Raw genomic sequence first — 17,619 nt, 5'->3', positions numbered from 1 at the left:
TACTAGCCGCAAGCTCGCCTCGTCCTGCTGGCGGCACAGCTGGCATCGTAACTAGTGCGACGCTTCCCTCAGGTAAGGTTCTTTCCGAAGAAATTTGATAGCAGTCGCCCTATAGACTTGGCAAAATACTCATTATAGTAACTTTTGATACGACAAGGGCAGCATTTTTCAACCAAACGATCGTAGACGTCGCACATAGACGCACATAGGCGTAGTGTCCCCGACGCGGGAGGCAAGGACGTCGGCCGGCAGACAAAGGAACGCGCCCAACGGGCGGCGGTAGACGAACGTTGGTGACGTTGGATCATCCGTGGGATCATTGTATTTTGAAACCTCGGCCAACATTAAGCGTATCGCGGGATGACGTAAGGTATGCCTCACTAGGTGAAGACTATATAGGGGCGCCCTACGTACAGCATTGCGAAACCAAAACTGTGACTAAGTCACGACATGACAGTTACGTTAGGAGAGACAAAGACGGTAGTGCGGATTGCGGAGCAAGCTCGGGTATCTGAGATTCCAGTTGTGATTAGGAGAACGAAGCGGAGTGGCTGGTCATGTAATGCGTAGAACAGATAACTGGTGGTCTATCACAGTAACAGAATGGGTGCCAAGAAAAAAAAACTCAATCGACTCGAGGGTGGCAGGGAATTAAAAAGAAACAATAATAATATGGGATGTTGCGTGTAAAACCACTACCTCATTATGAGGCGCGCTGTAATAAGGGACTCCGGAGGAAATCCGGATTAATTTTGACCGCCTGAGGTTCTTTAACATTGCGTCCAATGCCCGGTACAAGGGATTCTTGCATTTCGCCGCCATCGAGATGTGGCCGTCGCGGCTGTCAGAGAATTATACGTAGGCAAAGGTACACGTAGCGGTCGCCGGAAGAGACCACCGTCCTGCAGTTGAACGTAAGTATGATTATGGTGATATTGAGGACAATTATGTTGATCGTAGGCTTGACCGAACTGAACTATAAGGCGCTGCGTGCACGACATTAAAGGCATGCACGGCTTTTCTGTGCGAACAAATCACAAATAAAGGAGGAGATTTAAGTAACACGTCTACTCTCCGACTTGGCGTAGTTAACCTTTGAAAGATGGCAATAAGTGACCGCTATTTAAGCGATGTTTAGTTGGCTCACAAATTTTGTGTTACAGAGCTATGCGCGTTCGGTCACGTCTTTCCGCTATTCTATAGACTCCCTTTGTTTTGTCTTCCGAGCTTTCTTCACAATTTGACCCCTTTAACTGCCTTCCTTTCAACGTGGTGGCATAAGAAGAAGCATCTGAAACGCCGCGCGACTCGATTACGCGAAAGTTTCCTGCTTCTTTTATGCACCAGCTCGTTAAATATGGGCGGAAGCAGGCAGCAGCAGCCAACAAGCACAGCCAACAATCCTGTTTATTAATAAAAAACAGGGACTCTATTACATTCCAAAGTAAGCAAATGACTCGATATATGGAAACTTCTGTGGATTAATCCTGCGCAAAAGCCACTAAGACATGCGGAAACGTGAAAATCGTGACGTCAAGGCTCAGTCCATTAGACCCGCTGTTTTGGCGCGAAAGTCAAGAGGAAGCCTTAGTAGTTTCTCTTTTCTCCGCTGAGGGTCAACTATTTCGAACCAAAGAAACGCCGAAGAATATTCTGGAAGCCCTATGGTCACCAAAATGAATAAAACGTTGCTTATATTTGGTGTCCATTTAAGACTCTTCCTGTCGTCTTTTGTCGTTCGTAGCGGGAGCCGCTCCATCCCCTAAGCACCCCGACCGCTGCTGAGAGGCCGCGATGCAAACCCAGTTCATCTCGTCCAGCAAGGGTCGCGCGGAGCGAGTCCAAGCGGCTAAGGCCACCTTCACGTACAGGTCAGCACCGCTGCACTTAGCCTCCAGATTGCTGTTCTCAATTCGATGCGATAACGCCTGAATGTGCTAGTACGCATCGCGACAAATAAAGTTTCGCTGTTATAACGCCTGCACATCGTAGCCTAGTCATGTAGATGTTTACCTTCAAGTTAAGCATACATACTTGATCACACTACTGACAACACTCTTTGAGGTGCGTAAGGCAATCAGCCTGTAGAATGCTCATGCTCTAGACTTTGACCTAGACTTTGACTCTATACATGAATGCATAAATGCATATTAAATTGCAACCAACGTTTACTATCAAGTGCATCGAGTCGTCCATAGATCGCCTTTAAATGTGGATGACTGTTGATTTTAACCTTTTTATAACGATAGAGTGGGTGGTCTAGTGCGACACGCTACATGTCTCCAATTTCACGTAACACTCTCGCCTGGCACGTTAAACATATTTGTGCGTGTGTGTGTGCGTGCGTGTATGTGGGCTGAATTGCAAATGCCGCCATAACTGATTAACTCGTAGGCAACCAAAGATCACGAAATAATCTCTTAGATAATGATTTTAGGCAGCATGTTTTAACTGACGGATTGGGCCAGTCACTGCTGAGGGCCTATCAGTTTCCAGACATCCTTCGCAAACTTGCTTCGAGACGCCAGAGGCGCCCTATATACTTATTTCCTCAAAAAGCATTTCAATTGAGCGATGCACGACAGAACTATGTGGAACAACAATGTAAATTGTGGCAACTGTTTACTTGTTATTATTATTTTAATCTTTTATTAATGGTTATTTTGGGGAGGGGAGGGGGCGAGAATATCGTAAAGTATAGGCTCAGGATTCGTGCTAAGATACATGCACTGAGCCGATACACGCACCGGCTTCAATCCCGCACTTGTAGCATGTACATTAAATTACTTCATTGACGAATTCTAACGAAACAATTATCTATATGGAGGTATGTAGGAATTACTTAGAGCCTTTGCCGTAACACACGGTATGTTAATAAGGAGATAATGAGACATCCACCCAGTCGTAGCAATTGCTACAAAGGAAACCCATGCGGAGGCCTTTGTAGCCACTGCTATTATTGGGTGGATGTCTCATCATCCCTTTATTAATTACTTCTCTCCACCTAGCGAGTTTCCGCACAGCTATTACGTCAAACTCTTGACTTTGCTTAGAGTAGTTGATAAGCTCGACTTCACCCTGCAATCTTCCAGCCGCCTGGTTAGCTCAGATGGTAGAGCGGTTGCCCCGGAAAGGGTGTGGTCCCGGGCTCGAGTCCCGGACCAAGACGAATTTTTCTTCAAGTGCGCGGCTTTTCTTTCGAGGAACCTGTATGGGTTTCCTTTGTAACAATTGCTACGATTGGGTGGATGTCTCATCATCCCTTTATTAATTACTTCTCTCCACCTAGCGGGTTTCCGCACAGCTATTACGTCAAACTCTTGACTTTGCTTCGAGTAGTTGATAAGCTCGACTTCACCCTGCCATCTTCTAGCCACCTGGTTAGCTCAGATGGTAGAGCGGTTGCCCCGGAAAGGGTGTGGTCCCGGGCTCGAGTCACGCGGACCAAGACGAATTTTTCTTCAAGTGCGAGGCTTTTCTTTCGAGGAACCCGTATGGGTTTCCTCTGTAGCAATTGCTACGAGTGGGTGGATGTCTCATTATCCCTTTATTAATTACTTCTCTCCACCTTGCGGATTTCCGCAGAACCATTACGTCGTACAGAGTATGTTCCCGCAATGACCATGAGGTGGCGATGGTCCGTGCAGGTGGTGGCACGGCGTGACGGCCACCAACTTTATCGTGTTCGCGGCCTACTTTTTCTTCGTCATCTTTGTCGAGGTACACAAGGAGCCCGAAGCGCACCTCGACATAGGCACCGTCTACGGGCGCACATTCAAGAACCTCGAGGTAGCAAGCGCTATACGCGTGCAGCGTGAGCGCGAATGTTCCGTGTTTCTCTCGCCAGAGGAAATGGTCAGAAATAACGATTGATCGAACGCTGAGAATGAAGACTGGCGTCGTAGGGTGGGCCGTACGGCGAAAAGAAGATGCGGGCGAAAAAACCGCCAGACATGTGAACGTAGCGTTGGCAACCCACACATCCAACAGCGAGAGCTGTGCTGATCATCACCACGTGCACCACGAGATAGTGGTTGTTGTAGCCCTGCGGCGTCGGCGGCAGCGGTGGTGGTGGTGGTAGTGATGATGATGATGATGATTTATTGGCATGCTCTTTGAAACGGGGCGGTGACAAATTGTCACCTAGCCTGCTTGATTTAATCAGGTATGTTATACACGGTTTTAACTCTAGCATTATGTCTAAGGGTTGATCTTCAGGACATTAATAATGTTCATCATACCATACCATTATTTTATACGTCTCTTTAATCTTGTTTTTCTTTTTTTTTTCCTCTTCAAAACTTCTCTACCTAGCTTGTACCGCTGCCCATGCCTGTAGCGGACCTGGTCATAGCCTTCTCTTCACTGCTTTTTTTTTTTCGCCAATACGCCAAATGCCTCTTGCGTATCTCGACTGCTGACCGATTTATGCTTCCGTCCACTTTAAATCCAAACGCTTCTGGAAGGTATACGTTACCTCCCACTGTGTGAATCTCTTCGCATTCCATTAGAATGTCAGAATCAGAATCGGTTTTATTGTGATGATTAGAATGATTACAGGCTGTTAATATACAGGAAGAGGACCCGAAATCAGACTTCCATGGGACCTCCTTTACAAACTAAACGTAATAAAACATAGATTACAGCAGTCTGGACAATCGTTACCAAGGAGGAATTACAGGTTTTAGTATGAATAGTATAATTAAAGAATTAAATGTGCATAAATAAGAGGCATATAAAAAAGCACTGTAAGAGAATCTTTTTCAACAGTAATAAATTAACAGCGTAAATAACATGACGTACAAAGAATAATTTGCGAACTCGAATTTATATGCATGGCAAGGACATCAACCAGAAGTCTAATGGTATGACAATGAAAATTAAACAAAGGCGCACTGAAAAAATGGTTGTGAGTATGAACTAGGCATCAGTATTCGACAGAATATATTCTTTTAGTTATTTCTTGAATTCGTGAATTTTAAACGCTTTTATATCTAATGGTAGTGTGTTCCAGAATGCGACAGATGAAAAATGGACGCTCTGCTTGCCATATTTAGTATATAGTTTGAATAAAATGAAGTTCCTATTTATTGCAAACCTGGTAATATTGCTATTTATTAGAGGAGATTGTGGTACCAAGCTGTCGCATCGTGTATAATTGATTTGATGGGAAAAAAAGTACCAATCATTATATTTAACGAGTTGTGTGACTGAAAGAATGTGGTTACTTCGTAAAAGATATGCGGCTTCGTGGTTGTATGGGCTAAATGTAATTATCCTAACAGCCTGATTCTGTAGGATTTACAATTAGATTAAATGGGCTACGTAAGTGTTTCCCCAACGGGTAACGAAGTAGTTAATCTGGGAATGAATAAATGAAAAGTATAAGGATAGTAATATTTGATGGTTAAATATGTTAGGTGCCTTTAGAAGTATCCTAATCCCGTAGATAATCTTCTCTTTTGCATTTGTTATTTGCTCAATAAATGTAAGATTTCTGCCTACTTGTATACCAAGATAATTACAGGAAAAGCTTGCAGGGATAGGACTGGCGCCAAGAAAAATAGGAAGAATGGAGTGTTCATTTGCGGAAAGTCAATACAACCGCACATACCTCATCATTTTGTGAATATTTGCTCCTGGGTGTATTTGTCTTTGGTGTCTTCGATATGGCAGCGCGCTTATCAGCCAACCTGCAAGGCGTGGCCTCCGAGAATGCTCCAGCGCACCGGAGCAATCTCGGAGGCCACGAACCAGGTAGCCCGCGAGTCTGTCTCGGCGCTTCACTGTCTTCTTTTTTTCTGTCCCTTTTCACGAAACGTAATGCGCGCCACGACCAAAGTATGCCTAGAAAAGACTCGCCACGTGTTCTCGCGCGCAGGTGTCCGCGTTCTACGGCGTTCCGTACGCCAAGCCTCCCATGGGCTACTACCGATTCCGGCGGCCAGAGCCCATGCCCGCGGGCTCGCTGTCGCTCGACGGCCGCAACCCGCGCTACCCGTGCGTGCAACACAACCTGTACTACGGCAACATCACCTTGATCGATGCGTCCAACGCGTCCGAGGACTGCCTGCATCTGGACATCTACACGCCCACGACGAGCTCTGCCTACGAGCAGCTCAGGGGCATCGGGGGCCTCGGGGCCGCGGGACACAGCGCCGTCCTTGTGGCGCTCATCGACTTGAACTTCGCCAACGGCGGCAACTCGTACTTCTTCTCCGACCCGCGCCACTTCGTCAACCAGACCGGCGTGGTGGTCGTGGTGCCCAACTACCGGCTGGGCGCGCTGGGATTCATGCGCAGCGGAAAGCAGCGAGCGGCAGGCAACATGGGACTCCTGGACCAGGTGACAAAGTTTAGCAGCGAGCATGACACTATATAAAGAACTAGGCAGCGCATGGGATAGCTCTGCGACAGCGTCGAGGTACTTCCTATTTCGAGAAACAAACTTTATTACGAGGTCCTGAGCACACTAAATTAAATTATGGGGTATAACGTCCCGCAACTGCAGTGTGTTGTGAGGAACACCGTAATGGAGAGCTCCGGATTAATCCTGTCCACCTCGGTATCTTTAACTTGCACCCAAAGCACGGTCGACGCGCGTTTTCTTTTTTTTTTTTCCATTCGGCAGCTATCAAAATGCGGCGGCCGCGGCCGAGATCGAACACGTCATGGCCAGTGAGTTACGGCGGCGGATGTTGTGAGCATGCTTCCATTCTAACGAACGTCTCCGATTCTGAATGGTCCACAATGCAGACGAAAAGAAAAAAGCACTTCTGCTTGAATTCGGCGTGCCCTTGCAAATTTGCCTTTAAGCCTATATGAGAAACCTACGTACGGACTGCACAAACTCTTCAGCTCTTATTACGATGGTCCGCATGGGCGCAGACAGTTCTAAAAAAGAAAAAAAAAGAGAAAGCATGACCTAAGGAGCTGCCAGGACCCAAGGAAGAGGCAGGTGGCGACACTCCTGGAACTTCCCGCTACAGCGACTTATGATGTAATGAATTTGGACAGCGTTTTAACAAAGCTGATGATTTATCGGTATCGCAAGGTCGCACTGTGTGCGACAATGAGCGAACACTCAACGTGGTCATTTTTAATGCGAATAGCGTTCTTGGCATCGTGAGACCAGATTTCTTTCCGGCTGTCTAGCTACCTATATCTATACCACCAAAAACATGGGCCAGACCCGGAGACAGCTCAGTTTAATAATGTGGGCCGATCCCTAAGATAGTGCAGTCTAAACATAGGGGCCGTTCACGTGCGTACGTGCCATTGCGTATAATTACCACTGGGCATTTGTGGACTTCACGGCGGCGCCACCAGAAGGCACAGCGTGTTCAATGGCAAGCGCGAGAGGACCACTGCTGCAGTATGGACTTCATACACGATGCATTTAGAATATTCGCATACTAGGATAGCCATCGTAGATAAGTTCTGTCCGATTTTACCTTTAACGGCGTAAATACGTCCCGAGCACGCGTAAATGCACTGAAACCCGCCACGTCTCACTTACGTCATAAGCAGCGCGTTTAGGTGCGAAATTCGAAAGTTGTTTGGGCTCGCTTTTCTTCGCTGTCACGGCAAAGGAAGCTCTAACAGCGTGCTGCCATTAACTGCTTGAAATGAAGAAGACGCAATCCTCTAAGCTGCACCTTGCGTATACAGAGTACGCAAGGCGCAGTACTCCTGAGTACTCCTAGCTCATGCTTGGCAAGGAGTACTCAGTGCTTGACGTCACTTAGCTCTTCACTCTCAGCGAACAAATGCAACTTCATTCGGTCGAGAAGCGCCGCTAACTATAACGTGCTTCAATTGCATACAGTTACACACCTAGTAATTTTCCTCCGAGAAACAGACGCTTCTCGGTTTAATTCTTCATTTTAGTGCCTCTTTAAGCTCTCTTCACCTTTCTGTTTTGCTGCCTGCACTTGGACCGTCAGGCCATAATGCTTCGCTGGGTACGCGACAACATCTTCAGCTTCGGCGGCAATCCGCACAACATCATCCTCATGGGCGTTGGGGGAGGCGCGGTGGCCGCCGGCTACCACCTACTGTCTCCCATGACGCGAGGTTTCACCAGACGCGCCATACTGCACAGGTATAGGATGCACGTACGGCACTCTTGCCTGCTTGTAATATATCAGACCGTATGATCAGCCTATCTTTAAGTCCACTGCAGGAAGAAGGCCCCTTCCCGCGAACTCCAATTTCATCACCCCACCTACTTTTCTGCCGTCCTCGACTGCGCTTCCCTTCCCTTGGCACCCATTCTGTAACTCTAGTGGTACACCGATTATGTACCCTACGCATTACATGACCTACCCAGCTCATTTTTTTTTTCTCTCTCTCTCTCTCTTACTGTCAACTAGAATATCGGCTATTGCCGTTTGCTCTCTGATCCACACCGATATATTTCCGTCTCTTAACGTTGCCCCTAACATTTTTTTTTTTCGTTCCATCGCACTTTGCACGTAACACCAAGGCGTTCTGCGATTTCCGCAGTAGTGGGGTGGGTGAGGAGGGGGGGGGGGAAGAAGCAGTGCAGTGGAAGCCCATGTGTGGTTTGATAACATCTGAACATAACTATAAGTGAAAAGCTTTCAAATTTAAAAAAATGGAATCTTGAATGGCCGTTAAAATTTTTGCTTTACTTATCCATAAGCACACTGTTGCATCATGTGTTTTAATCAGACAAATGGAATTAAAGTATGACTGCTTGTAGTCGTGCTGATTCGTCCGATGCATTGTAGTGACCCACAAAGTTACACGAATAATTAGCGGGGTCAGAAATATATTCACTTACTTTGATAATTAGCTTTGATAGTTTCCGCTTTTCTTTCTACTCCTTTTTTTCTTTTTCGGGGACAGCACATGACGCGGTTACGACAGACTCGTTTACAACTTAGCTACGCTTGTGCGTTGCGCGTGCCCTCGCAGCGGTTCTCCGCTGATGCCTTACCCGGACCGTTCGAGCCAGGACCCGATCGAGGAGGTGGCGCAGCGAGCCCAATGCGTCAAGGGCGCGGAGGATTCAAGGGTGGACCTGGCCTCCGCGGTCGCTTGCGTGCACATAACGCCCACAGAGCGTCTGCGCCCAGCGCTCACCGAGGGACACTACCCGATAACGCACGATTCGTTCATGCCCCTGCCGTACGAGACCATGCTGTCGCAGTCCACGGGACACAGCGCTCAGGTACGGAGGCCATAGCTGCACCGGCCACGCAGTACCGAGCGTTACTACGGTCGCGTTAGCACGAAGTGCGCAATTCGTTGCGCGCTTCCGAGGCTTTCGTGCCCTGTCCAGTCTACCATTCGCCTTGGTTTCCAATAACCCAAGTAGCGCAACATGTAACTGACCCGTGACCACATGTAAAAATGGTCTCGAGTTTACGCAATAAGATTGCGAGTTAGCGCTGTGTGCGTATCGTTTGTTGTTTTAGTCCGTAACGCGCTGCGTAATATGTACGATTGCGCAGTTCGTTTAGTGTCCTGGTTCCGTCTGTGCTACTTTTCTTTTTTTTTCCAGTTACCTGTGTAGCACAACTTAAGCTTAGTATCGTCCCAACCGTGCCCTCCTTAAACGCATATATTCGTGTCTGCATCGCAGGTGCTTGTGGGCAACGTGCGGAACGAAGGCGGGATGCTGGTGGCGCACGAGTTCCGGAACCTGAGCTACAAGGAACTGCACAGCACCAGCAGGGATGAGATTACCCAAAGGCTGATCAAGTACCTAGAGCCCTATCATATCCCGCACCTGGAGAAGATCATCAAGTATGCTCGAGGCGAACATATAGTTTCTGTTTCCGCACATAACGTATCTCCCTTAAGTGAATGCAAAGTTAATCCGTGCGCGCGTGATCGAGGCGGCCGTGGGAGAGGTGGACCACTCCGGTTGAAGCCCGCTGAGTGGCGACTGTGCTGCGGTCGCCACTAAGTAACTGTTTCCAGTTAAAAAGAACAGTAATATTTTTCTACAAGCACTGCTTGTGTCATGCAGGGCATTGTTTATTTGGTGTCCATTCTAATATATAATATCTTCTGCTAACTGTGGGATCAGAGATTGAAGGGTACAGGGGAATAAATTATAGAATGCTTACAAAATTTGACACATGTCAAACTGCCACCATATTGTCATTTTTTTATTACGTAAATAAATGTCGAATTACAAGAAAAAATAATAGCGTTGCTCTCTTAAGTTACTTCACATTCATTATATACAAAATGCATCAAGAAATGGGCAGTTGCAAGAGAAAAGGGGAGGGCAGGGAGTGACACGCCCAGCAGAGGCACTGTGTGGCGGGAAGCCGAGTGACGCCACTACTATCATGTCATTAGCAGGACTTTGTCAGTGTCTTTTACAATGTTGCAACCGGCCATAGCAACTTCGGCCGTTGCATGTAAAACATGAAGCCCAAAAGCAAAATGGCGCCTGCCCCATCAAAACCATTCAAGCACTTACCTGAGAAAGTTCTTAGAGTACAACTCAGAAGTTGTACTCTGATAACTTCCTCAGGTGAGCGTGCTGCAGTTGATAGTTATGTATAAATTACTTTTCACATGATAGAGACTGTTTTGAATGCTTAAATTATACTGCAGTGCACAAGATAGGGCATCGTGAGTACGCATTTCAGTCGAATTAGTTCTGGCGAACGCATTATATAACGAATGACATTCAAGAAAAATACATTGGGTTTCTTACGTTTTGACATCACGCTAATGCCACTAAAATTTAAGGCATTAGCACATTAATGTCATTTTCTGTGCCCGTGTAAATGTTGGTCAGTAGCAAGTTACGTTTCAACGAAAAGCTACCTTTTACCATGACAGGAGGCTTGACAGGCCAAGCACAGCCACCCGATAAGAACGCACAGGATGGTGTTTTCACCGAGCGGCCACGGGCCAAAAAAGGGCGCTAAATCTAGACGTGTGGCAACATCACCTCAAAGGGACACAAAAGGAAAATATTAAGTTAAATTATATCGATAGATTCTTTGCCTAGAAGTATACTGCGTTTTCTGTGTGTCCTTGTTCAGTAGAAAATTGCCGCCGCAAGTACCGGTGTTACTCATCCATTTTAATCGCCCGCGTCAAAATGACCAAGTTAACGTAATCCTCGCCTGACCTCCCTCTACCGCCCTCTGTGAATCGGCTAGTGCTGACGTCACATGAGAGGCACCATTGCCCAGTAGTGTGTCGAATAAAGAGAGAAAAAAAACGGTTTGGTTGGTTTCAATGCACTTCTATTTCGTTGCGGTTCGGAGAAGGAAAGATTTCTAACGGTTTGCGACAGCCCGCTCAATCCCATCGCTCGTGATCCGTTGTCAAGATGGGAGTCGGGCATGAATTAGAAGGTAGCTGGCCCATGCCGTCGTCCAACTTATCCACGCTGAGGACGTTGATGAAGGGAAGGACTGCTTCTCATCGAGAACGAGGAATATGGGTTTATTTACAGTATTTATATCTGTCTAACATGACTGTTTGAGAAAGTACATCAGACTAACATGACTGCTTGAGAGAGAGTCTCAGTCCAACATGACAGCTTAAGAGAAGTGTGTCGAGCATCCGCACAACAGCAGTTTTTAAACACTCGGTCCTCCCGCGATACAAGGTGATGCGAACGTTCGTTTAGTCATCGCAAACTATCCGCCTCCCCGCAGGACGGTCTACACACACACATGCACACACGTGCGAAGGTCCGGAGCCGACGTCAGAGGGGCGCCGTAGAACTCGGCGCCGTTCCGGGTAGCACGTTGTCTTGAGTCTTGGTCGGTGCGTGGGAAGCAGCGCAAAACGGTGTTCCCGCGGCAACTCGCGCACCCGTAGCAGATCAGGTCCGCGTTGGGGAGTTTGGGAACAATAGTTGGCCGCCGAACTCATTCCGTCACAACGGCGATGAGGCTAGAGGTTGGCGGCGGTTTCAGCACAAAGCCTGCTTCATCGAACGCATCCTAGCTGAAGCGACGGAGAGTGGGGGATGCGCGTCTTGTTCCCCGACACAAAGTCGATTTAGTCACGCTGTGGCTAGAGGTTGGCGGCGATGCTCCCGAGATGTTGCTTCCACAGTCGCAACTTGGTGGCAAACTTGCACTGCAGCTGGCCGTTCTTAACAGGGTGCGCCAATTGTAGTAGTTATACAAAGAATTGTGCAAACTATGAGCACCTGCTGCTTGAACTGTTTCGTGCCGAACCGGTAACCATTACATTTTTCGGTTCGTAATCAGGCACGTTTCAAAAATTAGGGTTCAGGTTCAGGTTCAAATTAGGATTCAGGTTCAGTTCCGGACAGAACTGTGGTTCGGGTGTGGTTTTTGATTTAGGTACAGGTTTGGTTCGGCACCCTGGTCCAAAACAGGCAGCACCACTCCAATTTAGTTTTCACTATTCTCTCGCGTGCAAAAGTTATGTTCTCGCTACGAATGATGAATTCGTTATTACAAAAGCTAATGTTTCAATCCAGCTGGACTTGATTTTACCGCACCGGCTCGCTGTGACGTCATGGATTTTGACAGCGTAGGTTTGAGCCTAGTTTTTTTTAATAATAAGTACGGGCTACATTGCGTTTTTTCAAAGAAGCCAGAAACCGAACTTAGTGAGTTTCGAGAACATTAGACGGCCCAAATACAAGAAAATAATTTGAAATTCATGTCACACTGATGCACAGGCGTGGAAGTTCAAGGCGCAAAATTTAAATAAAGAAAGGTAAACTTGGCCTTTATTTTCTTTTTTAGTAATGTACCACTAAATTAGATGAAATAGTTCTGAACATAATACTTTCTCTACACTAATTTAGTGTCTCTCAGTGCTTTTCGCCTCATTCTTTGTAAAATGTCTTTTTTTTTAAGAGCGCTGTAAGTGCAGTAGATGGTTGTAGCTGCTGTGCCTACATCGCAACGATTATCTGTGTGCCCTGCCTAATTCTGTTCATTGCGTTCACTCGCACTAATGTACCATGATGCTTCCCCTATCCTCCAGGAAACTTCAAGCGCTGGAGCACTGCATTCTGAAATGTGTTATCATCTACTGGAGTTCTTTGGCCTAAGCCTTGCCAAATAGGCAGCAGTCTGCCGTTGTTGACCAGTTCCTAAGTAAATGAAGCTGGTCACTGCTTCAGGCAGTGAAGTACAAGTGGGTTGTATTTCTATGGAGTGTTTGAAAGGAAGCAAAGGTCACCACAGTGACTGATGCAGTGAGCACACAGACAATTAGATATTGATCAGATGAGAAAATTCATATGGAATCCTACGCATACAGGTGCTACCTGGCCAACCCGGAGAAAGGGCAGCAATTGATAAACTTTGTTGATGTGGCCTCGGAATTGCTGGGTGACCTGTTGTATGTGTGCCCGATGAAGCGGTTCGCCAACCTCTTCTCGGATGCCGGCAACCGGGTCAACTACTTCGTGTACGATTACCAGCCGGAGGCAATGAAGTCGCTGAAGCCACTCCACAAGGACGCTACCCAGCTGGACGACGTGCTCGCCGTGTTTGGCGCACAGCTGTTCCCATCCGAGATGCTCTTCTCTCACACAATAATGAAGCATTGGGGTGACTTCGCGAAATCTGGGTGAGAGTGGTTGCACTGCCATCCTTCTCTTGAGCTCCACAAGAAGGTTGCGGTTTACCCCATCCATTACAGTTTCCTACAAAGCTTACTAGAGGTGACTCTAGCACTAGTGTTCTAGCACCCTATACTAGTAACTAAAGGAGCTGCAAGAATAACCGTTCAGCCAGCATACAGCTGTACAGAGATTTGTTTAAACTTAGTCCTTCAGGCTTCAAACACCTTTGTGACTTGACAAAATGATCATTTGCGACAGAACATTATGCTATAAGCTCGACAATTGGCAATGATTACAAATATGCACAGAGACTAAATGCCTATGATTATAAAACTACAAATGCGTGAATTTAGAAAGATAACATCACAAAAATGTCTTAAGCCACAAGCACGAAGATTAGATACGACTATGTATAACCATCATTCACATGGTAGTAGAACGACTGCAGTGCCTGAGTTTCCTCTAGTAATTTTTGTAGGAAACTCGCCATCCATGACCCTATCAGTCAAGGTACCTATCCAAGAAGAGGCAATTTGTGTAAGCACGTTACAGTTTACGGATGTCAGAGACCTTGACCGCAGATGATCATGAACTCTGCCATCCATGACCCTATCAGTCCAGGTGTCTACACAGGAATAGGTAATTTGTGTAAACACATTACAGTTTATGGATATCAAACATTGACGGCAGATGATGATGATGATGGCATGGCACATTTCCTTTGTAACAGGCAGATGTACAGGTTATGTCCTAGCAGTAATAATATTAATCATTAAGAAAAAATAAAAGGAAAAATTGCAAACAAGCACAGTCACAATATTTATTTATTTTATTTATTTGAAAATACTGCCAGCTGCTTTTTGGCAGCCAAAGCAGGAGTGGTACATAGAAAATAAAAAGGGATACTGTACAAGCAAAGAAAATGTCAAAATAAAATTCGAAAACAGCAAGCTCACACACAGTGCAACACAGATCATACTTGTACGCTACTGTGCAGAGCAATATCTCTAAAACTAAAGACACGAGTTGAATAAAAATTCGGTACGAAAGGAATTGCGTGCTTCGCTCACAACTGAGAAATAGCCGATAAGAAAGAGTCGACAGTACGCTTGTTCGTTACCTCTTGTGGAAACCTGTTCCATTCTCTTATCGTTCTAGGAAAAAATTTAAATTGATAAGCGATAGTTCTAGCCTGGAGTACAATAAGGGTAAGTTCGTGCTTTCCGCGGGTACTTCTACACGTGTTAAACTGTATTTGTCGAATTCATTTTAGTTTGGCCGTTGACTATCGTGTAAAGCATCTTCAGACGGTGTAGCTTACGGCATTCCTCCAGTGTTGGAAGACCAGACCTTGAACGGAGATCAGATAGTGACACGTCTTTCGTAGGCATTAAAAATAAACCTGAGTGCTCTTATTTTTTTGTACTTTTTCCAGCCTATCTGTATCAGTCTTAGTGTGCGGGTCCGAAACGACATCACCATATTCAAGTAGAGGACGCACCAGTGAAGTATAACCAACTAGTTTTGTCTTGCTTGTACAGTACTTCAGACGTTGCCGAAGTAACCATAGTTTTTTTGAGGCTGACGAAACTGTTTTTAATGTGCGCACTCCATCTTAAATCGCGAGATATTTCAAGCGCCAGATATTTAAACGTATAGACAAGAGTAACGCCAACGTCGTTAATTTTGTATGCATGCGATAGTGGACTCTTCTTTTTTGTTACGGTCATTTGGGAGCACTTAGTGATATTTAGGCTCATTTTCCAGGTCTGGCACCAGTTAGAAATTGATGTTAGAGAATTGCTTAAGAGTAGTTGATCATTTTTAGTTTGAATTGCATGATAAATAACGCAGTCATCCGCGAAAAATCGGCATTGTACAGCAGTGTCAAATGAGAGATCATTCAGATAAACAAGAAAACGTAATGGTCCAAGGACGGACCCTTGAGGTACGCCTGAAAGGACTGGAAGCATTGATGATTTAGAGTCACCTATTTGAACATATTGTTGGCGTTGCGTTAGGTAAGAGTCAAGCCGCCTCAGAATGCGCTCATAAAGAGATGCTTTAGTTTTAATATCTTTGTGGAATGCGACATGCGGTCAAAGGCTTTTTCAAAGTCTAAAAAGATTATGTCGACCTGGCCACTATTATCAAGAACTGCAAACAAATCATTAGTAATGTGGAGTAACTGTAACAATATCAAAGAATCCAACATAGAATCCAATATCGACCAGTCCGACACTGATGCCTTTGGTGGCTGTTACTGTTGATTGGCCCTCGGTGTTTTTTCACCACCATTTTGCAGCATTGCTTTGTCAATGTAACTGCCGCTGACTGCACCAGCCCAGAGGTATCTTCACAGCCGAGTGCTTTCACCCAAGACATCTTGGGATGGTGTATACCCACTTGTTCACATTTGAGTGCGATATGCTCAATTGTTTCGTCCACCTTACCACATGCTCAACACAGCACACTGCACACACTTTTGGTGATTGTTTGTTGCCGTGTAAGCGTTCGCAGTGCTCCTGCTCTCGCCTCAAAGAGCAGTGAGCTTCCGATGCTCTTGTCGTACAGGTGGACAGTACTCCTATGATTGTGATAGATAGCCAGGGTGTCCTGCTGGGTGAGTGTCTGCTGCCACATGGTGTGGCGCGCCACCTGTGCGTATGGCCTAGCTGAGTTCAATTGCCGACAGGTACTGAAATGCACATCTCGCCCACCTGTCCCTGCTCATGCGTTGTAGGCGGTTGTAGTATGCCAACTGGCTGGAAACTTCTTGTGCTTCAAAGCTTGACCACAGAGCACCTATACAAACTTAGAGAAGGGAAACTACCTTCCACAGTGCAACGGAAATAAGAGGAGCGGTGGCATTATGAAATAAAGTATACGACCGAGAGATGGTGCTGACAAATCAAAAGGGGAAGAGAAATGCAGCCACAATGAAGCACAGAGCGCTATGAGGATATAATAGGTACGAGGTGCTCCGGGGTATGTGGAAAGGTGTAATAGTTCCAGGAGTTACTTTTGGAAATGCGGTTGTTTGCTTGAAATCAGAGGTACAATTAGGACTCGATGGCAACGAAAGGTCAGTGAGACACCTCGCACTGGGCACTCACGGGAAGGCTACAAATGAAGCTGTGCAGGGTGATATGGGCTGGACTAGTTTTGAAGTGACGGAAGCTCACAATAAAATTCATTATGAAGAATGGATGTGGCATATCGAAGAAAGAAAATGGGCTGGGATAGTGTTGAGGTATTCTTGTACAGGAAAAGCATTGATTCACAGTGGAGGAAAAGAACTAGGAAGCTTACCAGCAAGTATGCGGCCTGTAGGGGGAGCAACACAGCAACAAAGAACGTCAAGCAGAAAGTCAGAGAGGCTGAAATAATCTCATGGGTGGCGGCAATGGAAAAGAAATCTGCCATGAGTAACTACTTAAGACAAAAAAACGAAATCAGGAAAGAAACAATTCATGATAACTCAAAGGGAAGCTCATTACTTTTCGAAGCGAGATCAGAATGCCTTAGAACACGCACCTATAAAGCGAGATATAAGAAGGAAGAAGAAGCATGTGCTTGCTGCGGTAAAGCTAGGGAAACGATGGAGCACGTTTTATTAGAATGTGAAGATATCTGCCCAGCAGCCAATTTAGGCACCACTGGCCTCCTTGAAGCCCTTGGGTTCAGCGATAGCAGGGGAAAGTGAACATGTCCAAAGTAGAGATTAGTAAGAAATGATTGGAAGATTGGGGCAAGAAAAGTAGGGAACCGACAAAAAACAGAGACCTACAAAAGCAAAGTTCACAATACAGTTGAACCTCGCAATAACGAAATCGGCGGGAAACGCGAAAAAATTCGCTGTCGCGAGAATTTCGTTGTTGCGAAAAGAGACAGCACAGATAAGTAATGCATCGCAGAACAAAACTTTACTGTCCAAATTCCGTTAGCCTACTTTGCAAGCTTTGCTCGAGGATATAGAACCGCATTGTTGACAGTACAAAGTGTGCCGCATGCGTCGACTAGCAGTACTGCCGTAGCGCTGAATTCTCGGTCAG

General features: G+C 46.1%; 1 protein-coding gene across 1 annotated transcript in view; it reads left to right on the top strand.

Moving 5' to 3' along the window:
• The first annotated feature begins 1,794 nt into the window (after positions 1-1,794).
• The window catches only part of LOC126532163 (carboxylesterase 5A-like), a 29,488-nt gene continuing 13,663 nt past the window's right edge, over positions 1,795-17,619 (top strand). The window contains exons 1-7 of the mRNA XM_055071219.2: positions 1,795-1,871; positions 3,648-3,789; positions 5,882-6,346; positions 7,947-8,104; positions 8,944-9,199; positions 9,614-9,777; positions 13,258-13,569. Coding sequence (XP_054927194.2) covers positions 1,795-1,871; positions 3,648-3,789; positions 5,882-6,346; positions 7,947-8,104; positions 8,944-9,199; positions 9,614-9,777; positions 13,258-13,569 — 1,574 coding nt within the window. The remainder of the gene's footprint in view (positions 1,872-3,647; positions 3,790-5,881; positions 6,347-7,946; positions 8,105-8,943; positions 9,200-9,613; positions 9,778-13,257; positions 13,570-17,619) is intronic.

This window comes from Dermacentor andersoni, chromosome 5 (assembly GCF_023375885.2).
Source record: "Dermacentor andersoni chromosome 5, qqDerAnde1_hic_scaffold, whole genome shotgun sequence".
In the NCBI taxonomy this organism is placed as follows: domain Eukaryota; kingdom Metazoa; phylum Arthropoda; class Arachnida; order Ixodida; family Ixodidae; genus Dermacentor; species Dermacentor andersoni.
Note: the sequence above shows the minus strand (reverse complement) of the source record. Positions and strands in the feature narration are given on the sequence as shown.